General features: G+C 39.4%; 1 protein-coding gene across 1 annotated transcript in view; it reads left to right on the top strand.

Moving 5' to 3' along the window:
* LOC144093158 (extracellular serine/threonine protein kinase FAM20C-like) overlaps positions 1-25,155 on the top strand; it is a 73,369-nt gene that overhangs the window by 23,701 nt on the left and 24,513 nt on the right. Inside the window, exons 5-11 of the mRNA XM_077626476.1 lie at positions 15,557-15,649; positions 21,277-21,392; positions 22,067-22,247; positions 22,323-22,432; positions 23,677-23,758; positions 23,934-23,993; positions 24,071-24,248. Of these exons, the coding sequence (XP_077482602.1) occupies positions 15,557-15,649; positions 21,277-21,392; positions 22,067-22,247; positions 22,323-22,432; positions 23,677-23,758; positions 23,934-23,993; positions 24,071-24,248 (820 nt within the window). The remainder of the gene's footprint in view (positions 1-15,556; positions 15,650-21,276; positions 21,393-22,066; positions 22,248-22,322; positions 22,433-23,676; positions 23,759-23,933; positions 23,994-24,070; positions 24,249-25,155) is intronic.

Consider the following 25,155-nt stretch of genomic DNA (forward strand, 5'->3'; position numbering starts at 1 on the left):
GAAACTTGGTCACACCAGCCTGTTATTTTTTTAACAAAATCCTGTTTAAATTTTTTTTTTAGTAACTCGTTGACTGACATTGACGCCGTCCAATCCATTTTCCCTCGATTTTTGGATTGAAACTTGGTCATACCGGCCTGTTATTTTTTTAAACAAAATCCTGTTTTTATTTGTTTTTTAAATAGTAACTCATTGGCTGTTAGTGACGGCATCCAATCCATCCGTCGATTATTCAATTGAAACTTGGTCAGACCGGCCTGTTATTTTTTTAACAAAATCCTGTTTTAAAGTCATAGTATAAAACGAGCCAAAAACCTTGTTCCCCCTAAATTAATAAGCATAACATTTCCATAGCAATAAAGAAACATGTTTAACAACCATCAACCATTCTGTTCAGTCGTCTTTAAGTTAATATTCATTGACTTAAAGTCTGTATTGTTAATTGAGTTTATCACCAGCAATTCATGCGGTTGACAACAAGACTTTACTTTGTTAATTTAATACTGTACTTAGTCATCTATCGAACAGCTTAATTGACTTGGACTCTCAACAGCTCATTTGTGAACATGCGAGCAGCCAATAATGCCCCCTAATTTAAAAAGAAAAGACCACATTTATGGGAAATGATCTTAATTATTTGAGGTGGCCTATTTTTATAAATCCCTGCATAGAGGAGTACTTTGAGACAAAATACTGGGCTTAAATGATCGCGAAAGGGTAGAATAATGGTTCTAATGGAGGCCTCTATAATTGCGAAGCGTAATTTACGCGAGCGCTGACCGGATTGGACAGGAAAAGCCTCGTCGGTGACGGATAGTAAACATAGCCATCAGCAGTTTTCCCAAAGTCTCATCTTTCACTATAAATGACATCACGCTCCCATTAAGTCACATCGTTGCCACTCACGCCGCGTGATTACTCGATTACATTCTTGTAATGCAATTTCATCGCATCTATTTTCCAGCAAAAGCATTTTTTCTCAATTAGATCCGGCCTGTAAATGCGTTTTTAAACGACTGTGGTCACTTTATGCTTGTTAACTAGCTTAACCCGAGGCGGCACTTATTGGCAGTTGCTTACCTGTGTTAAAAGCAAGTTGGGCGAGCCCCCCCCCTCCCAAGCTGCGCGACCCTCCGTCATTGGCCATATGACTGTATTGGCCCGAATATATGACGACCCACTCTTTCAAGACTCAAGTTTTGAAAAAAGACTTTTTGAACACCAAATTCAATTTTTAGACATAAAATAATGACGGTACATCTGAAACAAGTGATTCTATTAATATATTTGAGAGAAAAACATGTTATTTTGCCTCATTCAAATGATGAAAAACTGTCTGTCACATTCACATTGGTCAGGATTGGAAACTAAAAAGTCTTCTAATTCAGTTTAATTTTTGAAGGTCAATGAGACTGACTTAAAAAATTCATAAAAATATCCATTTTTTCATCATGTATTATCTAAAATAGAATCTTTTGACTATTATCCATTTGAAAATTGTATTAGTATCAAAGTACTAGTTTATTATAGTCATCTTAATTTCTGAACCTTTCAGTGAAATCTCATTTATAAAAGAATGACTTCAGGTTTTTGAAATTTAAATGAACCAATCTACTGTAATAAAACAACAAAATTGCAATAACTTCTGATTTTAAGACCACCCACACTTTTTCAGTCGTATTTCAATGAAAAAAAACATCGTCTTATATTCAGGCCAAGCCGGTATTCGCGATACTTTGATTCCAAAAAGGTTATTCATACGCTACTGGCAAGAATATAGTTTTAAAAAAGTGACACTGCTTCAAAGAAAAGAAACCACTTGATGCAATTAAGCTCACAAGCTGAGATCATCTGCAGGGAAAAGTTGTTTTCATGGCAATTATACGAATTTCTGCAAGCAGGGTACATTTTAGCTTCAATCTAAAGTTGAGGAAAAGGCTCGAAAGGGAAAGGCACCACAGGGAGTCTCCATTTTACAACTTACTTCCTCAGGGCCAAACATATAAAACATACTGAGCTACTTCACTCACCTCTTAAACAATAGTACGCCATATTTAAACCATTGTCATGTAAAATACATCTAGGCCATAGTATATAATTTAAAAAAAATAGCTAATATATACAGTATAGTATGGCTGCATTTCATGTCACGTATCCGTACACTGGTCTACCAAATACTTTGTTTTTACATTTTTGACATTTTCAGCAATACGCTTATTTATTTATATATTTATGACCTATTTATTTATGTCTAAAATGTATTTTGCTGTGTCTGTATTCTCACCCTCTTGCTGCGGTGACAATGAAATTTCCCGAATACGGAATGAATCAAGTAATTTAATCTAATCAGATTATTTCCGATTACAATCAGATTTTTCTCAAATTGTCGAAGTGATGCCCGTATTTTTAGACCAGTTAAAATAAAATGCAACCAGTTAATGACAATCATATCTATTTATAATAAAGTCAAGAAATGTTCGGTTCTCAAGGATTACAGCATCATAGATCAGTTACGATATATTTGCCTATTGATTTGATTTACAGCAAAAAGCTAAATTAGTCATATCGGTGCTCAAATTGAGTATCAGATCGAGACATTGCCAGTTGTTACCATATTTTGCCATTTAATAAACCCCTGCCGTTTAATATACCCGAGTATATTAAACGGCAACTCCGCTTTTTTGGCAAGATTTGTATGATGTTCATGGGGGCATAATAATAGATACTTAAGTTCATTAAAATTCCAAGTCAGACTTTATTTAGCAGTAAGTAGTTTTAACCTGAGCAGTAAGTAGTTTTAGTCTGCAAAACGTTGATGCACCCCGTCATGGCATAAAGAGTGCGTAGTGGATCGTACCTTCCCGTTTGTGCGCCATTTAATATACCCCTGTCGTTTAATATACCCAGGTATACTGAATGGGGGGTATATTAAACAGCAAAATACGGTACTACTAGAAATAGCATAAATTGAGTTGGACAGTACAATAAGGGTGTGTAGACTTTTTATAGTGGCTGTTTCAATGCAATGTCCTACCAAATGAACTTGTTTTTTTTTTGCGAGAGTGACCCGTGTAATGGCAATTAGGTGACTCGTTATTCCCAAAAGACGCCGCTCTACTACCGTCCTGCCCTCCTCGCCACGCTGCCGGCAGGACTCGAGCATTTATATGTGCGAGGCGGGCTCGATAATACCGAACCTACTAATAAATCCATCGCTCTCCGAGGGAGCAAGAGTGCGAATGAGAGGGATTTGGGGGGAAGGAAGATGGAAACCCGCGCCGATCGGCGTGGACATGAATAATGGAACGGGACGGAACTTTCCCATCAGGCTGGGCGACGGCAACGCCATCCCCCCACGCCATCCTAGCGCCATCCTCCCGCCCGCAAGCAGGCCGCGAACTGCAGAAAAACGCTCCGGCGAGGAAGCCAATAGACCAGACGAACGTGCTTAGAGAGCTGAGTGAGGGAGCCTGATAATTAGCGCTAATTGTTTTTCAGAGAGGTAGTGGGAAGAAAAAGCCAATTAGTTTTTTGCTTCCCTTGTTTTCAATCCGGAAACTCCTCTGGTTTTATTTGCGGCTGGAACTGCTTGAAAGGCAATTTTTGGGGTACGTTTAGCATGTTTGGTTATGCTCCTCTTCATGAGAGATTAGCCTTGGATTTCGTTCGCTTCTCTTTTTGCAATTGGCTGGCGACTGATTTTTATTTTTTTTTCCCTCAAAGCATTAGCCAGCCAAAGAAATCATGGAATTGGAATCATTATTATTTTTGTATTGGTTGGAGATGTTTCGGATCATGTGACCAGGAATGGGGCTTGTTGATTTTTAAAATGTATTTTTAAGTATTAAGTCACTGAGTGTCATTGATAGCGATAGACATCTAATACTAAAATTAGTTAGTTTAATTTTTTGGAGGGGGTCAATGACGCTGAAAGAGTTCATTAAAAAAGTTATCATGTAGTATCAAAAATAGTGAAGTAGGATCACCCCCATTATAACTACCACAATACATGTTGTTGCGCCTATACAGAAATACAAGTACAATTATCAGTGTATATTTATTAACTATTACAACTATAAGAGTGTCAAAAGACTGTAATATCTAAATATAATGTATATATTTTAAAATTTAACTATGATAAATACTGTACTCAGTCAAAATAATTCCTCTCCACTTGATGTAAAAAAATGGTAGTTTTAGTCCAAGTCCTTTGTCTTCTTGTGGCTATGGGTCCAGTGTCCGCGATATTTCAGGGATTACTGTACTAGTTTCTTATATCTGTCTTATATGCTGTTAAAAAAATTGAATGGGTGTGGCATCTAGTCAGGATTGTCAGGATTGGAAACTAAAAAGTCTTCTAATTTAGTTGAATTTCTGAATGTCAATGAGACTGACTTAAAAAAATCATAAAAATAGCCTTTTTCACCATGTAGTATCTAAAATAGAATCTTTTGACTATTATCCATTTGAAAATTGTATTAGTATCAAAGTACTAGTTTATTATATGACAAAATAATGATTTCAGGTCTTTGAAATGTAAATGAACCAATCTACTGTACTAAAACAACACAATTGCAATAACCTCTGATTTTAAGACCACCTACACTTTTTCAGTCATATTTCAATGAAAAAAAACATCTTATATTCGGGCCAAGCTGGTATATTTAGATACTTTGATACTTAGTACTAGTTTATTATAGTCCTCTTAATTTCTGAACATTTAAGTGATATCACATTTGTAAAAGAATGGTTTCAGGTTTTTGAAATGTAAATTAATCAATCTAGTGCAGTTGTAATCCAGTGTACCTTATATGCGAATAAAAAAATCGGATGGGAGTGGCTTATAGTCAAGTGGGTCTTTTTTTACTGGATAACTAGAATGGTATCCAAGGACGTCATATTTAGACATCCTGCAGGTGCTCTTAATGTGCTTTGCATGGTCGACGTACATCAGAAGGCTGGCGCATCTCGCGAGGAAATAATGTTAAGTGACCCGCTAAAGGTCCAGCGAGATGATGCATGTGCACTGTCAATAGCGAGCCGCGCTGGCAACCCTCCCGCCGCACTCCGGCGCCGCGGGCTGCGGGCATCAACTCAAAGAAAGATGGGCCGTGACAGAGCGGCGGCTGCTCTGGATTTAGTTACACTGGCGGCACTCGTAAGCGTCTCTCGCGCGGAAACGGAAATCGCTCGGAGGTGGACGGACCTCTAGACTGGCGTTACCGTCTTCCTCGTTTTAGTGAATTGGCTTTAGGATCGGTAAAGCATCGTCGTGGATAGTTGGCGTTATTTTCCGTCTTATCGGTTTATCTTGTGGACTTGACTTTTTGCTGTTACTATGTCGGTATTTAGAGTTCAGTGCAATTAGGAATAATTTATCACATCTCTTGTGATTACGTTATAAGTGGTCCTTGTCACAATTAAACAGTTTTTATAATTGTTAAATGTCGTGAGGGAAGGGGTGGTGTTTTACAACCATTTTAAGAGGAATAAGAGTTTAGGTGCAGCAGCGGAGGTCCGTGGATTTTCTAGCGATGCCTTCAATCCAACCCTCAAAAACTATTTTATGGCTATAAAACCTCTACTGCATCTACAGCTGCGACACATAAAAATAATCAATAATAACCTCATACAATTAACATATCATTTAGGAATATAGCCATATTTTACTCACCAAAAATCCTTTTTAACTGTACACAATATCCATCCTTCTTTCTTCCTTCTTTTCTATTGCCATCGAAGCTAATGCTGAAAGTAGAGGCTGTCCTGTTGTATTTCTGGCATACGTTTTTATTCGATTTAGTGCTGAAAATGTTCGTTGCCGGTTGTGACAGATTTGCTTGCTTTGGAGTTGTTCGACCTTTCTTAATGATGTCCAGCTTTTTTCTCTTGAAAAGTCCGTCTTGAAAATGGCTTTAAACCAGCAGAGAAGGCCTTGAAGGCCCTGACGGCCCGCCACTGAGGTGTAGTATTGATAGATATTTTCTGTATTTCAAATTGATCGATATTACAAGAAAACAAAACATTGGCGCCGATGAATAGTATCCATTTGTGAAAATAATGACTGAGTCAGTTGATATTGACAATAACTACTTTTAATTTCACACTCGTGTGATTTTGTTGTAATTATGATTGAGTATCGATTAAATATATTCTTTTGACTTATCACAATTTGACTTAACTTAGCCCCTCCTACCTTCAGACTCCGGTTTAGTCATCGATTTAGTTTAATGCCGGTCTTGAAAACCCTGTTTGAATGGATGTCGCTTTCTCAGTTTTGTCATAAAAATCAACAAATTTACATTTTGGTCCAAACAGGGTTTTTGTGGTCCACGAATCGACGCGAAGTGGAACACAACGATAGCTGTGGAAAGGCCACAACAATCGGTCTTAGCCAAGCATGTCCTGTAATCGTCCTGTAAAAATGGCCACTGTGAACAGAGGCTATTTTTATAAACCGGCTCTGGGGACCCTTTCAATATGCAGCAATTAGCGGCTGGGATAAATGAACGTAATGGCCATGATGGGCTGCTTTTTCATTGTTTGTCCAAACCCAGCTGCAAATCTGACCTAGTCAATAGCTTCTCATGTACTAGAGGACTGTTTTTCGACTGAAGTCGCAGTGAGTTGGAATGAAAAAATTAAACACCTTGCTCAGGAACGGCTAGTATTTGTCAAGGTTTATCGGAGAAAAAGTGGCCATAACCAATAGGTTGCTCAAATCTTGTTCAGCTGTAGAATCAAACTGTTTCTTTTCAGTAGCTGTTATTATGCTTTTTTAAACAAAGATGATAGCTCATGTTTTTGAGGTTTTTGACAGTCTGGGAAACTTTGATCATCTGCCAGCCTTCATGTTTTATCCGTACTTCCCGACCGATATTGGGCGATTAAAAAATCAAGGATTGGCATTGGTAAATTGCCCGTAATGATTTCTGAAAAGTATTTTATTTTACTTGAACTTGAGCTTATGAATTCATGAATGATACTCTCCTTTGCAATCGCTGTGTTTGTGTACTGAAGAATTAGATTTGCTACAGCTAGTGTCATGCTAATTGATTTTTAAGAGTTCGGAACAAAGAAAGCAAATGATGGACTTCCCTGGGGTGACCAAAAATGTTGTTTAACCAGCAGGTAGACTTAATAATAATTTGCCAAGATAAAAAACACGGAAAAAATGCAACGCTCCGCCCAGAGATCTTTGCACGAGGAAGTTGCGGCGAAAAAGACCAGGCTCTCTCATATGCTCGTATTTCAAAATTTGTCTCGTATCTCAAGGTAAATATTTGCTCAAAATTTGTCACTTATCGCAAGGGAAATATTGGCTCGTAATTTTACTCGTACCTCAAATTCCTCGGATGTCAGGGCACTCGTATGTCAGAGCATTGCTGTATTCAATCAAAGAAAAATGCATAAACACTTTCTCCTCTCACTATATCGCAATCCCAGAAAAAATAGATACATTTACAGACACATCATATTTCGACGGCACCCCCGAATGCTCATTCCTTTTCCCGCGCACTCCTTAAATAGAGTGACGCAACGTAATGCGATGAATGGGTCAAGATGCAGGCTTCGCTGGTGAGCTCACCGGTGGCATGGTTGACGGGATCCGTTTTGAAAGCTGGGTGTACGGCAAAGATTGGGGTGGAATTCATTATCCCGCCACCCACTCGGAGAAGCGCACGGGTGTGTAATCCACCTCTGCTTTTGAATCGGGGATTAGAAAAGCAGCAGACACTCGCTTACAGCTCATTCGGGGAATTCGGTGATTCATGTTTACCTTTCTGTCAAGGGATCGCTTTCCAATCAATGTTGGGTGTTTGTCTCATCTCGAGTCGCGAGCGCTTTTCAACCGTCCTTCTAAACTGAGGTTCTTCCTCCTACTCGCGTCTTTTAAGCGCCGTCGATACCTGCCATGATTGCCTCCCGCCTTTTATCGGCACTTGGACGGATGCTCAAAGCTTAGTTGGGGTCAAACAGGCGGTGCAATTACCAAAATAATTTTGCAGGCCAATTGTGTTGAAATATTTGGTTCTTGTAAGTAAAATTAGATTGAAAAAAATTGTCCAATGGGATGAACTGAGCTCTGTTGGTTGGGATTTTCTTGACTATTTTTTTCACTTGCTGGAAATTTTCTCCTTGTTCTGCAAAGTTTGTTGCACTAGCGTAAATTAAAGTAGAGTATAGTACTGTATATGTATTTTTTTATTAGCCATCCTTAATTCTTTCACTGCTTGTAGATGTAAAATTCCAACCGGTCAACAAGGGCTGGCTCTAGAGGTGACTGTGTAGTTCCCTTCAGCCAAAGCACCTTTGTACCTGGATTTCAATACCAATTAGCATCTGTCAACTCCCGTCTCTGAACCTCTTGGCCAATTTTCTCCTTGTTCTGCAAAGTTTGTTGCACTAGCGTAAATAAAAGTAGAGTATAGTACTGTATATGTATTTTTTTATTAGCCATCCTTAATTATTTCACTGCTATAGACAGTTGTAGACGTAAAATTCCAACCGGTCAACAAGGGCTGGCTCTAGAGGTGACTGTGTAGTTCCCTTCAGCCAAAGCACCTTCGTACCTGGATCTTAATACCAATTAGCATCCCTCAACTCCCGTCTCTGAACCTATTGGCCAATCATCTTAAAGCCTGGCTGTTAGACGACCAAAATTGCGATTACAACGCTGTCTAAAACTGTGCTATGTGTGTATTTTGTGTTTTTGGTATGTGTCATTGTTTATCTTCAACCTACACAAGGGATTAAAGATGGAAATTAGCCCTCGGTCAAAATCTTACATATTTTCATATATATGTTCATTAACTTGAATATAAATATGTTCATTAATATGTGCTGTCCCTTATTAAATAAATCAAACTCAAAATTAATTGCTGTTTCAAAGGCTTCCCTGGCGCTTCACTCCCATTGGCCGCGATTTTGTCAATCCTAGGAGTTTTTGGCAAGCATTTAAGTTTAGATTGGCGTCGACAGAAATGTCTATCCGCATGTGCGCGTATGTAAAAATAGAGAAGAAAGAAGCGGGCTGAAGATGGCAAGTGGCGTGAAAGTCCGCGCTAATGCGCAGAAACGGAGACGCGAGCTGTCACTGTATCTTTATCAGATTATGTCGCCATGATGGCTTCATCTTTAAGGCCCGTTATCTGCGGCGGGTATTTACAGGATGGCATGACCGAGAGCTCCTGATGCGTCGCCGTGTGGGTTTACACGCACACGCCTCTCCGTCAGGGATTAATGCACACAATGACAATACAAATCCATTTAGACGGAGATAAATGATGTACGCCGTAATGCTGTCCCCCGTCTAAAAAAGCCTCTCATTAACAATCGACTTGAGCATCCTTCTTGCGGAGTCCTCCCCCTCCTCCCCCATTCGCATCCCTCCCTTTATGGCGTCTCACCACACGCCGAAGCGCTAATGCCGCGTTCAGAGCGCTACTCTCGCCGACCATTATGTCGCCAAGACGTCAAATACGCCACCCTGAAAAATATCCGGTTCTTGTAAAGTACAAAAAAAGTATTGAACCAATTTTAATCTCGTCATTTTATGATTTATTTTAATTTTAATAGTACATAAATTACAGAATATTATGCCAAAAGTACTTTTGTGTGTATATTCTGGTTTAACTGTCAGCTTCCGATCCACGTAACAAAAAAAATGACATTTTCCAATTTTACTGCTCCTAATATCACTTAAATCGCATAATTTCATGATAAAATTAGTTTCATGTTGATAATTTGACAGATTCTGTTATGTAAAATTAGCCCACAATTTAATTTTTTGGCAGAGAATTCAACTCAACCATTTTCCCTGCGGCGCCAAAATTCATGGGGGGTGTGGCCTATCTGCTCATACTCGCCAGATTGTGTCGCGACTCCCCTCGTCCTTCTAGCCTTCATCATTACATTGATTTTTCTACGGAAATCCATCGCTCGACGACCCAAAAAAAAAAAGAAAAACGCAGCAAAACCGAAGTGCTTTTCTGAGTTACTTTGATTCCCGGCTGTTCTTTTTGAAGCACTTTGTCCTCTTTGAAGTGGCGGAATAATAAAGTCACATTTTTGCTTGTGTTCGGAGGGTGTTTAGGCAGGATGTCTGCATTTATGCATGCGCTTGGCCCCTCGGGAGACAGGGGCTAAACTTAAACAGGATGTAGTCTCTTTTCAAAGACGCTACTGCATAATTCATTATATTGATATTGTTTATTCCTTCCAACGGTGACGTTTGAGATCCTGCCATTTTATTTTTTATTTTTTGGGGAATACAAAGCTACAGCAGAGAAAATTGAGGTAATGTTGGAAAATAATAAAGCCCATTATCCGCTTTCATTGCATCCAAGCAATATTATACCCATGTCAAACCACTTTTTTTGCGGCTGTTCTTGGGGAGTATTCGCACTAGGAAACTTCATAACAGGATTTATTCCGTTCCAAATTAAACCGTGTATTTTATGGTTTGATGCAGTTTATTTTCATATTGCCATTACGGTCTTGGGTTTTGAGTCAAAACTCTAAACATTGAATTGAATTGAATGCTTTTGTTGTCATTATACAAGTACAATGAGATTTAAAGCTTTTTGCCTGTCAACACGCTCGTAACATAACATAAATAAATTTAAATGAACTTGGATTCCAATGCAGACACACTCAAGTAAGTTTAATCTAGCCTTACACTCAATTTAATTCTAATTTTGTTTGAAATTTTGACACGTTTCTTCTCCCGGGTTGGCTCTATTGGCCCCGCCTCCACCCTGACTTTCAGATGCAACCTATCGAGGGTTGTTTGCTTTTGTCTTCCCTTCAAAATATTCCCAAAATGATGCACACAAATGTCCTCACCATAGGAGAACGCACGACTGCTTGCCAACGAGAAGTAGTATATACTCCTCTCGTATTAGCGAACAAGCTCCGCCATTCGCACTGACTAACGGGAAAAGAAAAACATTGAAAAAAATGCAACGCTCCGCCCAGTGCTCGTCGTAGAGAGACTTTACACGAGAGAGTTGCGACCGGAAAGACCGTGGCCATGATGTTCTTATGAGCAGCCTCTCGCGTCGTATATCAAAATTTGTCTTTTATCTCAAGAAAAAATATTTCCCCGAAATTTTACTCTTATCTCAAATTGCTCCTATGTCGAGGTACGACTGTAGTAGGTACAAAAGTGAGTCCAAACCATACAGGGCAGGTGTAAATATAGATATTTTTTAAAATTCTTTCTTCAATAGCAGTTCTACTGAATTCAAACAATTTTCATACCAAAGCGCCAAAAGGTCCGTATCGTTTGGACCTCACTGCGACATTGGACTGGCTCTTGAATCTTCTGTGAGTGAGTGCTTTGCTTTCTGCAAGGAAACAGCTGTCTCTCTATATAGCGGCCTCTGGACCTGAAGGGCTAATAGAGTAAGGAGTGGGAGGAAGAGGAGGATGAGGAGGAGGAGAAGGAGGAAGAGCAGAGTAGAGCAGCATAGCGCCCGGGGAGCTATGACAGCCTGACACTGAAAATCTGACAAACATACTCACCTGGATGCCACTGTCAAGGTTATTTCCACAACCCGCAGCGGTAGTATTGTGCTCCAGGAAGGATTCCATCCATGATTTGTGTGCTTGTCTTGTATTAATACACTATCACCAAAGAGCATGAAATCTTAACTCTCGTTCAAGCATTTTCTCGCTTAGGCAAAGGAGCTTTTTTTTGGAGTGTTAAATCCCACCGCGTAGCACCGCAACGCTGCAAAATACATGGCCGTCGTATTCAATTCAAGTTGTTCCATATTTTAGTCTGCTCTATTTTCTGATCATGCACCAAAAAGGGAAAGAATGGCAACAAAATTAGTTTTTTTTAAAGCAAATATATATTTTATAGAGATTTACACCCAATGAAATCTTTTGTACGTAATGTACAGTGTTTGCATATCTCCAAACAAAATATATCTTTATATTATTAAAGAATGTGAACTCCATCATAACAATAATTTGCATGTAATGTAGTGTTTGTGTATCTCCCCAAAAATATATCTTTACAATAGTAAAGAATGTAAACCCCATCATAACAATAATATTTCTATGTGTTTATTTTTGTGTGTAAAACAGAATTAAATCAACTAAAGCCGAATTCTATCATAGCCTTTTTGGCTTGTATATGTATGCATCTTTTATTTAAAAAAATAATCTTGTTTTGATAAAAAAAAAACACATTATTTTAAATGGCCTCCATTGAATAATTACATAACCGATGTTTTTTTTTAAAAATCTACGTTATATTTTGAGGACCAGTTTGGAAACCCTTCAACCACATAATTCAGTCAATTTTTTTCTTTTTAAACAAAATAGCTAATCCCAAAAACCAAAGCAAATTGTATTTTATTAGCCCTTTTTCTGGTCTCCCTTGGCAGCCATGACACATTACCTTTCTCCCACTGTCAAACATCCTTTCCATCATTCCACCTTTTCTCTCCCGGTTCCTTTTTGCATCCTCCCCCGCTCGCATAAACCAAATGTCATGTGGACCATATGCAGAGCACTTACTCAAAACACAATAGCCCGTCACCACGCCTTCCCATTTGGGCACCGAGTCTGCAACGCAGACATTAAATTACGGCGCTAAATAGCCGCTCGTACGGCGGGACGCCGAGGCGAATCCCGTCTTTGGCGCCGGGTGAGAGGCGTTTTAGTCACTTTATCAAATGTCATTGCTTAAAAGGTCAGTCGGCACACCGGCACGGCTGGAGATAAAACAACGCTCCGCCTCCTCATCGCCACGTTGACGATGCACCGCTATCTTCGCCCCCCCAATGCATTTAAAGCTAACCTGTCCGTGTGTGTAAGTGTGAGTGTGTATGTGTGTTTTTCTAAATCGAGTTTTGTACTTTGATCGTGTTTTGGTTTTGGTGCCGCTGGTGTTTTTCTTTTTTATTACGATTTTATTGATCATGTATACATTATGTATACATGTACATCTGTGTATGTATGTATATTTATATGTACATGTACATATGTATATGTATATATATGTACATATATGTATATGTGTGTATATATGTACATATATGTATATGTGTATATATGTGTGTATATATGTATATGTATGTATATATATGTATATGTATGTATATGTGTATATATGTATGTGTATATATATATATATATATATATGTATATGTATGTATATGTGTATATATGTATGTATATATATGTATATATATAGATATATAGATATATATGTATGTGTATATATATATTTCAGCAACTGCTTATTTATTTCACTTATTTATTTAATTATGAACTTATTTATTTGCTTTTACGAAAGACACATTTGTTTGAAAGAATGTTGCAAAAAATAGTGTTGCACTTCTTATACTAGTTTGAGTTTTTTTTTTAAATGTTGTTTTTCCTCTTTTATAGTTACAGCTTGATTTCGTAACCCGCGTTTCGATAATTGTTGCACGGCCATATTGCGAAACAATCAGAATTAAAGCCTATCATATCGCGTCCTATTTGAATTTAAATAAAGTTTTGTCATGGCTACTACATAATAACTGACCCTAATGAGTCCATTACTATAAAAAAAACTGCATTGATCCCACGTAATTGTGCAGCTCTACCTAATATTAGTACGCACATAAAATCCTGACATTGATATCGATTCATGTGCCAACATTATTGGACATGGAGCTAAAAAAAATAAAAAATCTCATGTTCTCTCCTTCCTGCTGTTGCGAGATCCGTAATATCAGTACTGAACTCTGTGTATTTCTTCTCATGCTGTGCTTTCATTCACCTTTAGATTTTCACACTGCGGCGTGTTTGCTGTTTGACCCCAACACACACACACACTCTACACACACACACACACACCCTTCCATTGGCTGCCGTGAGGCGCCGTGAACCTCGGAAGCACAGCCAAGAAAGTGTCTGCCATACCAGTGTGAACTATGTGTTTACAGTTGGCCCGCGGGGGTGATTCAGGGCATGCTAGGCCCACTGTGTCTCACCTACTGTCATTGATGATGTTGCGGCCGACGTAGCGGTATAGCGGCGCCGTGTTGTGACGGAAAATATGGGATTTTTGTGCCCGCCAAAATTGTTTCGGAAGGGAAAATTGCTCATTGCATAAATTATTACTGTTCTACTTAGTGATGTCACGATCCGATCTAAGTATTCGAGACTTAGAATTGTTCCTGGTAGTGTTGGACAAGACGATTTTTGTCTTGGAATGAATAGAAGAGTCAATTGCATTTTAGTCACACGGAACCAGTTCATGTTAAAGCTCCACTATTTTAAAGCAAAGCGGTCCTGACCAACTTAAGAGAAGATGTAACTTTCCTTTCCATTTTCCCTCGCCTCGTCGCAAACCGAGTACTCAAACATTTTTGGAGCCCAGACTTTACTATGCGGTCACGGATTTATGTATGTTTCCCTTCGCCCTCATCATAACATCGGACAAGAACATAGACACCGTTGTTTGAGAATGTCTGTTCACAACAACATTTTCTCCGATTTATTTATTTTTTTGTTGCCTCTGGCTGTATTGTCTAAATTCCATTATTGATCAGAATAAAGCGTAGCTCGCCATCCAGTTAATCCAGCATTAATTGACAATAGTCTTAGAAACCGTTGTTTGAGAATGTCTGTTCATAACAACATTTTCTCCCGTTTATTTTTTTTTTGCCTCTGGCCATATTGTCTAAATTCCATTATTGATCAGAATAAAGCATAGCCCACCATCCAGTTTATCTATATTTAATTGACAATAGACATAGACACCGTTGTTTGAGAATGTCTGTTCACACCAACATTTTCTCCGATTTATTTATTATTTTGTTGCCTCTGGCCGTATTGTCCAAATTCTATTATTGATCAGAATAATTGACAATACGTCTCAAGCAGCTCATCGCCGGAGAACCATTTATCTCTCACCCGGATCACTGAAAACACTTTTACGGTATGAATAAACCACATTTTCTTGTTAGTTTAAACTATCGTGTGTGTAAAAGAGTAGCAAAATCCAAAGCGGAGTACAAACTTGACGGCTTTTCACGGGGTTCCCGAACTCTCGGGGGTAGTTAATGACTGTCAGATGTCCTCCTTCTCTCATCCTCCTCCAGCAAACAGAAGACGAAAAGACAGAAGCTGTCAGCCAAATCTGTGCAATTGTTGATTCTGGGAAAGACGTTGCTCAATAAAAAAAAACGAGAGAAAAAACACGACAAGTGAAGGGAAAAATAGTTGAAATAGCCGTGTTGAAATCTTCCCCATTTTGCTCCAACCTGGCTTCGCTTCCATCACTGCTGCCTTTTTAAGTCTTAAAGAGGCTCTTTAGCTTCTTGGAAGAGCTTTTAAAGCGCAATGTGTGCAGGAAGCAGTTTTTTTTTGACGGTAGGATCAGAGTCGTCGGCTGGAAGTAAATACGCAGCGGGAGAAGAAACGCACGCTTAGCGAGGAAGACGTCGTCCTTGAAATGTCCTTGTGTCGTTAGCGCTGACTTTGTCGATGCAGGCTGGTTCTTTTCGCTCACGCCGGCGTCGCTTCTTCTTCTGTGTTCCTTCAGACAGACTCGCGATCAGGAGACGCCGCCGGACTTCTTCTATTTCTCCGACTTTGAGAGGCACAATGCAGAGATTGCTGCTTTTCACCTGGACAGGTAAGACCACCTTTTTGCCTGTAACTTCTGGGAATTATGGGAAATGGGGTTGTGTTAGCACAGGGGTGGGCAAACTTTTTGACTTGCGGACCAGAATGTATACTAAAATTTGACAGAGGGGCCGGGCCAGGAGCATTTGGACACGCAATGTAATTGATCAAACCTGGGGATTGAAATATAAGAAAAAAGACACAATTGAAGGTGAAAATGTATTTTCAAATTTACTTTCAACATTAAGAACATATTATTATTCAACGAAAGAAAGCAGTCTTTAAATTGAGAGTGATGAGCGCCATGTTAATTAAGCTACTGTACTGCTGCTGTGCGTACATGTGCAAGTTGCTATTTTTAACACAGTAGAGACACTCATTTCAGTGGGAACTGTGTTGTTGTTCTCCTTTTTTTGCCAGTGCATCAAAATCTGGAGTTAGTGCGCCATGTACCGGGGAAACGAGGGTATTGCAGGGGAAATGGAAATGAATGAGGTCATTGATTTTTACTATAATTTGGACAACGTCGGCGGGCCGGATTAAAAAGCCTGACGGGCCGGATATGGCCCGCGGGCCGTAGTTTGGCCATGTCTGGGTTAGCATCACTTCTTCGTGGTCTTTTTTTTTCGTATTTTAGCGTGTTAGCTTAGCCATTTTGTCCAATGATTGTCCGATATTTGTTGTCGTATTTTAGTGTGTTAGCCTAGCCGTTTTGTCCGATATTTGCTGTTGCCGAGTCCAGATCCGATACTTCGGAAAAAGTATTTAAGGGGTTAAAAATAGTACATCCATCTTGGTTTTCCAAAATTTGAACAAAACTATTATATATTTACATATATATGTTCACTAATATGTTCATTAATATGTACGCTCTTATTAAATAAATCAATCTCAACGTTAAAAGCATCTAAGACGGTTGTTAGCGAAAACATATTTTACGTAGTTGGCTGGGATAGGCTCCAGCACCCCTGAGAATAAGTGGTACAGATAATAAATGAATGAATATTTGGTTGCTATAAAAGTATATGAAAAAAGGTGGCTTGAGCTTCCACAAACAATTTTGCGTATTTGTCGACTCAAATTAGACGTCAAATTTTGAAGCACAGATTGCGAACGACGAACATGAATCGTTTTTTTTCCTGAACGAAAAAAACAACACCACTTTTGACAGTGAAACGGTGTTTTAATTAATTTATGCTATTCAAGCAGCAACGTGAAACAGCTGAAAACATTTTTTTTTACATGAGCGTCCTCGTCTTTACGTAAAATAATAAAATAATGGGTCATAAGCTAAAGGCAAAGGTGCCCTTCACCTCAAGGGTTTTGCGTTTTTATTTTTTTTCCTCGCTAGGCTCTTAATGAGATGACATGAGGAGGCACTGATTAGCAATCAGAGCCCGAGTAAAATCAGCAGGACATACATGAGGACATTCTGTCCTTTCAAAGAAGGGACATTTGACCTGACCTTCATGTCATCCACATTTTTGCGCAATAAAAGCGGAAACGTCATATATATATTGGATCGGAAGTCGAACAAACATCTAATGCAAGGGTGTCGGACTCGGGTTGGTTCGCGGGCCGCTTTCACGTCAACTTGATTTCACGTGGGCCGGACCATTTTAGATATAATATTTAGATTTGTTTTTATAAATGATGAAAAGAACTGGATTAAAAACCCTGAATATTCAGTTTTTTATAGATCTAAAACAATGTTTATTTTAGCTTTTTTTATATATTTTTAGATTTTACAAAATGATTTTTGAACTAAAAACACAGAAAAAAATGATTAAAGAAATTACAATTATTGATTTAAAAGGGGGAAAATCAGGAAATGTAATATACATTTATACTCTTAATTTTACTTTGGCTGGACCATTTTAGATATAATATTTAGATTTTTTTTTAAATGGATTAAAAGAACTGGATTAAAAGCCCTGAATATTCAGTTTTTTATAGATCTAAAACTGTTTATTTTAGCTTTAAAAAAAAAAATTAGATTTTACAAAATGATTTTTGAACTAAAAACACAGAAAAAATGATTCAAAAATGACAACTATTGATTTAAAAGGGGGAAATTCAATATACATCTATACTCTTCATTTTAATTTGATCCTAAAACAGATAGTCAAAACACATGATTTACTTTCCCGGGCCACACAAAATGATGCGGTGGGCCAGATTTGGCCCCCGGGCCACCACTTCGACACATGTGATCTAATGTGAGTTCTGGAGACGTCCCAGATTTCAGCAAAAACTGGGCGTCGTCTTCGAATAGGTTATAAAATATCAGTTCAAATGTATTTTAATTTTAAAATATTAATGACATTGGCGGCGGTAGGCGTCCATTTTGGCTCCTGCATGATCATGTTGACATTTGAAATGGATTTGATGATCCGATCGTGAATCGGTGTCATGTGACCCGCCTTCCAAAAATATGCCGAATAAACCGTAAAGTCGGATAACTTCCGAATAAAACGCGTTCCCCCGAAAAACATTTTTCATCCGGGCGAATAAAGTCGGTCGACCGCAAGGTCACACTCACCCATCGCTGTAAATCATAACGTGGCGTCCAGAAAAGATTCCCGATGTCATGCAGATCCTGGCAGCGGAAAGGAGGGCGAAGGTCAAGGTCCTCCGTCTTTTAGCGAGTGTCTCCAGGCATTCAATCCTTTCACGTCTTCCCCTTTTGCTTGCTTTTATCCTCCTTCCCTTTCACGGGCTCCATCAATTTATTTTTTCCGCAAAACAAGCGTCTTCACGGCAGCTGGAGGAGGCCATTTGTCACGGCCGCTGAATGCGGGCCTCCCACGGCACAACAATGGCCGCCGCGTCCTCCTTATTTAGTTAAGCCGCACGCTCCTCGACTCTTCGTGCTCGAGGGAAGCTCGCCGAGGAGACGGCGAGCGTCGCGAGGGTAACGGAGCGGGAAAGCCGGCGCGTGGCGTGTCTCCGCCTCCTCCAGACTGTCCACGCCAAAAGCTTAAAGTGGAAATGAGTGGTAATAGTCTAAACGACTGCTACCGTATTTTTCGGATTATAAGTCGCAGTTTTTTTCATAGTTTGGCCAGGGGTGCGTGAAATTATGAACACATTATTATATCATTTCACATGTTATTTTCACACTAAACCACAAGAGGGCGCTCTAGGCCTGTGTTGCTATTGTTATCCGAATAACTCTTAATATGTTATGTCGTTATGGACATTACCAGGCATGTCGGTCATGTAACGTTAGTATACCGTACACTTTTTCAGGCTGTTGTTCTATTATTTTATTTTAATTTTAAATTGCCTTTCAAATTGGCATGTATGTTTTGGTGTTGGATTTTATCAACTAAATTTCCCCCAAAAATGCGACTTATACTCCAGTGCGACTTCTGTTTTTTTTCCTTATTAATTATGCATTTTTTGAGAGTGGAGAATGCTGACCAGGATGATGTCCATCATGGACAGCACCTCCCACCCCCTGCATGAGTCTGTGGAGTCCCTCCAAAGCTCTTTTAGCAATAGACTGCGGCACCCTCATTGCAGGAAGGAGCGCTTCCGCAGATCCTTCCTCCCATCAGCTGTCAGGCTCTTTAACAAAACAAATGGCTGAGTGTTAAGACCTACCGTATGCATGCATCTATGTGTATGTATGTATATATGTGCTAAGCAACACGCTTATTTATTTATATATTTATTCATGTATTTATTTATTAACTTATTACCTATCTATTTATGTCTAAAATGCCTTTCCTATTCCTGTATCCTCACCCTCTTGCTACTGTGACAACAAAATTTCCCGAATACGGGATGAATAAAGTTATCCAATCCAATCCAAATGGCACCCTAGGCAGTCAGCCACTTAATTGTGCATTTTTGGGCTGGTGCGACTTATATTCAGGTGCGACTTATAGTCTGGAAAACACGGTAATATATTTTTGTAGGAGGGTTCTCCTGCGCCCCCAAATAGATGGCACTCTAGGCAGTTGCCCACTTAATTATGCATTTTTTGGCTGGTGCGACTTATAGTCAGGAAAATACGGTAATATATTTTTGTAGGAGGGTTCTCGTGCGCCGCTAAATAGAGGGCACCCTAGGCAGTTGCCCACATTGTCCTTGGCAAAAACCATTGGATGTCGAATTCTCTGGTTTCCTTCCTCCGGACCCGATGACACACTTCTGCATACTTTGCGTTCGCGGCGGCTTTTGTCAACAGTCTGCTACACATCTGGCGCTCTTTTCCACGCGCATGCTGGCAACATATGTGTGGGTTAAAGGAAGGGAAGGGAAGGCAAGGGAAGGGAAGGAAAGGGGAGGAAAGCAAAGACATGAAAGGCCCACTGCCAGGTCTATATATAAGACAGGCCACGTTTGCCAAAAACAGCACTTTAGTTTTTTTTCCTCCCTTTTTTTGGCTGTTCGAAATTAGACCGTGTTGGCCGGCCGCGGGTGTTGCAGCGAGGCTCCTTCGTGGGGGCGTCGCCGCACAGAGCCTCTTTTTAAAGAGGCGACCGCAACTACCGCCGCTTCTGTTGGCGTCAACGCCGTTCATGGCAGACTTCATTACGCCAAGATTTGGCGGATTCTTTTAAAAAATAAAAAGAAAATAGAAAAGTACGCGAGGGGGAGTGTTCGTTGTTTGGAATGCTAGTGCTGAACTTTATTGTTGGGTCATTTGGAGGAGGAAAATAGGTACATAGCAAAAATGTCTGTGGTTAGCGCGTCCGCCACGCAGTTCTGAGGTCAAGGGTTCAAACCTGGTGTTTGTTTTTTTTCTCCCTCTGCTTGAAAAAAAAATCATATTTGGGGAGGTTTTGTTGTTTAGTTTTTTAATCCGATATCATTGTGTATTTTTTTTGTCCATTCCCATTTGAAGACAAATTGGCGTGAAAAGAAAAACCTGCTTGTTTTTTTTCTATTGTGACTTTCCCTTCAAATGGACATTCCTTTATTTCATTCCATTTTTTTTCTTTTCTCATCACTTTTCCATCTTTATTCCGGGCCTCCATACTCCTTCTAGCCACGCGCCGTCCATTAGCAGTTGTCAAGGGGTATCAATTGTTAATCAGAACGTGTCGGTGTCGAACCGATGATCACAAATGGCCCAAATGGACATTTAGCGCGCACGCATCTTCTTTTTTTTTTGCTCTCTATGACTGAAGCACAACTTGGTTTTCCATTTAAACTGTCCAAGCCTACTTTGTAAGAACCGCAGAAAGCCGTAAAGGCTGGCTGCGTAAATATAATTTCCTCAAAAAGATGGTAAAAATAGACATATGTGACTGAGGGATAAAAAAAAAAGTGTAATTGTGGCCACACAATAACCGCGAGCTGGTTTACCTTTAAGTAGTTTTGGAAAGAATGGGCTTGTGGTGCCCCCTGGTGGAAACAGTGAGTCAGACAGTAGATGTTTGCATAGGCATTTTGACTGGAATTGACGTCTATCGCCGACAATGGCAACTATTGATTTATTACTGAAATTACAGGTTAATAAGCCCTCCTTTTTCATGTGATTCGGATTGACTATTGGACAAAAAAAGGGAAATGGTTTGAAGTTGTGCTTAGCATCCTCCCCTTTTTTTTTTATTCCTCGGTGCATTTGGGAATGAGTTTGTTAATCCCAACTAATCCCGTGTCCGCTTTCCCTTCCTGCAGGATTCTGGACTTTCGCCGCGTCCCTCCCGTGGCCGGCCGACTCGTCAACATGACCAAGGAGATTCGGGACGTCACGCGTGATAAAAAGCTATGGAGGACGTTCTTCATATCGCCAGGTTCGTCACGGTCAACAAAGCTAACCAATCGTGCACTTTAAAAAAATAATAATAATCCAAAACTCATGACGTGGACATTTATCACTGTATTTTTCAGTCGCACTAGCCAAAGAATGCACAAAGGAGCAAAATGACTGGAGTATACGTTGCATTTTTGGGGGGGGGGGGCGTTTTTTGAAACCAAGAACACATTTTATATGTAAAGTAACTGTCAATGTCAGAGTGAAAAAACATAAAAATCCCACATGACTATAAGGTGACTTTAAGCCATGCTACAAAAAAAAAGTGCAGCTTATGATCCGGAAAATACGGTCAATTGTAAAGTGGCTAGCAGTGAGTTTTGCAACTTTGGGGTCCCCTGAGATGGACTTTAGTCACGGCCTCAGCAATTAATACACGTCATTGAATCCCCGCAGGGGCCGTTCATCTTGCCGTTCTAAAAGTGATGAGCTGGGAATCCTTTCAAAGAATTTCAATATTTGATCTCATTTTTTTTCCTCATTAGCATCACTCACCAAGAAAGTCACACTCAATGTCAGTCTTTAATCACCTCAGGATGCAAATAATTGTCAATCCTTTGAGTGTAAAACTGTAAAACTGATCTTGCTTTTCTATTTTCCTTTTTTTTCCACTAGTATGAATGCTTATTTTTAAATTTTTCCTTCTTTCCTCAGCCAATAACGTGTGCTTTTACGGGGAATGTTCATACTACTGCTCGACGGAGCACGCTCTGTGCGGCAAGCCCGACCAGATCGAAGGATCCCTGGCTGCCTTCCTCCCGGATCTGGCCCTGGCCAAGCGCAAAACCTGGAGGAATCCTTGGAGACGTTCCTACCACAAACGCAAGAAGGCAGAGTGAGAAAACCGAATCTCTAATTTTGCTGTCTTGACTTGACTAAAAACCAAATGTTTTCATTGGGTGACACTCAGATGGGAAGTCGATCCCGACTACTGCGAGGAGGTCAAACAGACTCCGCCTTACGATAGCGGAACCAGACTTTTGGACATCATGGACATGACCATCTTTGATTTCCTTATGGGTAGGTCACTTTGAATTGTGGAAGGTGACAGTTTCATACCTGTCAACCTCTGCCGATAACTGCCCTTATAAATGATTATTGATTCCCCTTACAAACCCCCCAAAAACCTTACAAACACCGTACGAGTCGTACGGTGTTTGTAAGGTTTTTGGGGGGTTTGTAAGGGGAATCAATAATCATTTATAAGGGCAGTTATCGGCAGAGGTTGACAGGTATGCAGTTTAGGTGATTAGTTCAAGATGGGGATTGATTGGCAGATGAATTTGTAATCTTTATCCACCGTGCTTCATGAGAAAATATGTTCTTAAAAAAATATATGCATGGCAACACGCTCGTAACATAACATAAATAAATTTTAATGAACTTAGATTACGATGCAGACACTCAAAAATAAATTTAATCTAACCTTGCACTACACTTAACTCTAATTTTGTTTTACATTTTGATACCTTTCTTCTGGTTTTATTTTCCCCGCCTCCACCCTGACTTTCAGATGCAACCTATCGAAGGTTGTTTGCTTTTGTCTTCCCTTCAAAATATTCAGAAAATGATGCACACAAATGTACTCACAATAGGATAACGCAGGGGTCGGGAACCTTTTTGACGGAGAGAGCCATAAACAATTCATATGTTCTAATGTTATTTCTTGAGAGCCATTCTCAGAATTGAAAAGTAAAATTACATGAAAATGTGTGATCTTTTTGTCCTTTCACCACTTTTAAGTATAAAAAGTCTCCGAATTCGTTTGACACCATTTTTATGATGTTACTAATATGTCAGTATCAATGATATCATGCATGCAGAAGTGTAAGAAAAAAAACAAAATTATGATTAAAGTGGTGGTAGAGGTAGTGTCAACTCCACAATGATGCTCCTATTAGTATGTTCGGGACTCGGCTCTCTTACCATTGATTTTCATATTTTACCTGAGAGCCATATGCACCCATGGAAAGAGCCACATATGGCTCCCGAGCCATAGGTTGCCTACCCCTGGGATAACGCATGACCACTTGCCAATGAGAAGTAGTATAAACTCCTCTCGTATTAGCGATCGATCCGCCATTCACACTGACTAATGGGAAAATTTTTATCAAATATCAAAATTTGTCTCGTATCTCAAGAGAAATATTTGCTCCAAATTTTACTCGTATCTCAAATTGCTCGTATGTCGAGTTAACACTTTATACATCATTTGTTCTGCGCGGTATTTCTTGTTTGTAAAATCGCCTCCCATTTGCCGACAGGAAACATGGATCGGCATCATTACGAGACGTTTGAAAAGTTTGGAAATGAGACCTTCATCATCCACCTGGACAACGGCAGGGGGTGAGAACTTCCATTTTGTAAACATATTGTTTTATTATTCCTTTTTCCAAATGACATTCAAAAGTCATTCAAACCGTTTTGGTGAGGGCGTCCTTTTCGCGCAGTAGTCCGTTAATCAACCAATATTAGCAAAGTATTAACTTTTTGGAGGTTTTTTTTGTTCCTCTCCGTGAAGCTTTGGCAAACATTCCCACGACGAGAAGTCTATCCTGGTGCCTCTGACGCAGTGTTGCAGGTAAGACTGTTCTTGTCTCGCCGGGCGTATTTTTTCCCAAAATGAGCGCCACAGCCAACGGAATGGATTTTGCGTAGGATACGCAAGTCGACACACTTGCGACTGCAGCTGCTGGCTAAGGAGGAATACAAGCTGTCCACGCTAGTGGCCGAATCCCTGCTGAGGGACCGGCTCAGTCCCGTCCTCATCCGGCCGCACCTGGATGCCATGGACCGCCGGCTACGCCAGGTTAGTGCTCTTTGGGATTTATTGCCGGTTCAAATAACAATGTCGTTTTTTGAGAAAAAAAGCCTTACTATATTGTGTCGTTTTTTAAGAAAAAAAGCCTTACTATACTATGTTGTTTTTTACGAAAAAAGCCTTACTATACTAAGATTAAGTTTAAGTCTTACTGTACTATGTCGTTTTTTAAGAAAAAAGCCTTACTATACTATGTCGTTTTTTTAGGGGAAAAAAGCCTTACTATACTATGTCGTTTTTTAAGAAAAAAAGCCTTACTATACTATGTCGTTTTTTTAGGGAAAAAGCCTTACTATACTATGTCGGTTTTTTTAGGGAAAAAAGCCTTACTATACTCTGTCGTTTTTTAAGGAAAAAAGCCTTACTATACTATGTCGTTTTTTAAGAAAAAAAGCCTTACTATACTATGTCGTTTTTTAGGAAAAAAAGCCTTACTATACTATGTCTTTTTTTTAGGGAAAAAAAGCCTTACTATACTATGTCGTTTTTTAAGAAAAAAAAGCCTTACTATACTATGTCGTTTTTTTAGGGAAAAAGCCTTACTATACTATGTCGTTTTTTAGGAAAAAAAGCCTTACTATACTATGTCGTTTTTTAGGGAAAAAAAGCCTTACTATACTATGTCGTTTTTTAAGAAAAAAAGCCTTACTATACTATGTCGTTTTTTAAGAAAAAAAGCCTTACTATACTATTTCGTTTTTTAAGAAAAAAAGCCTTACTATACTATGTCGTTTTTTAGGAAAAAAAGCCTTACTATACTATGTCGTTTTTTTAGGGAAAAAAAGCCTTACTATACTATGTCGTTTTTTAGGGGAAAAAAGCCTTACTATACTATGTCGTTTTTTAAGAAAAAAAGCCTTACTATACTATGTCGTTTTTTTAGGGAAAAAGCCTTACTATACTATGTCGTTTTTTTAGGGAA

This window comes from Stigmatopora argus, chromosome 18, assembly GCF_051989625.1.
Source record: "Stigmatopora argus isolate UIUO_Sarg chromosome 18, RoL_Sarg_1.0, whole genome shotgun sequence".
Lineage (NCBI taxonomy): Eukaryota > Metazoa > Chordata > Actinopteri > Syngnathiformes > Syngnathidae > Stigmatopora > Stigmatopora argus.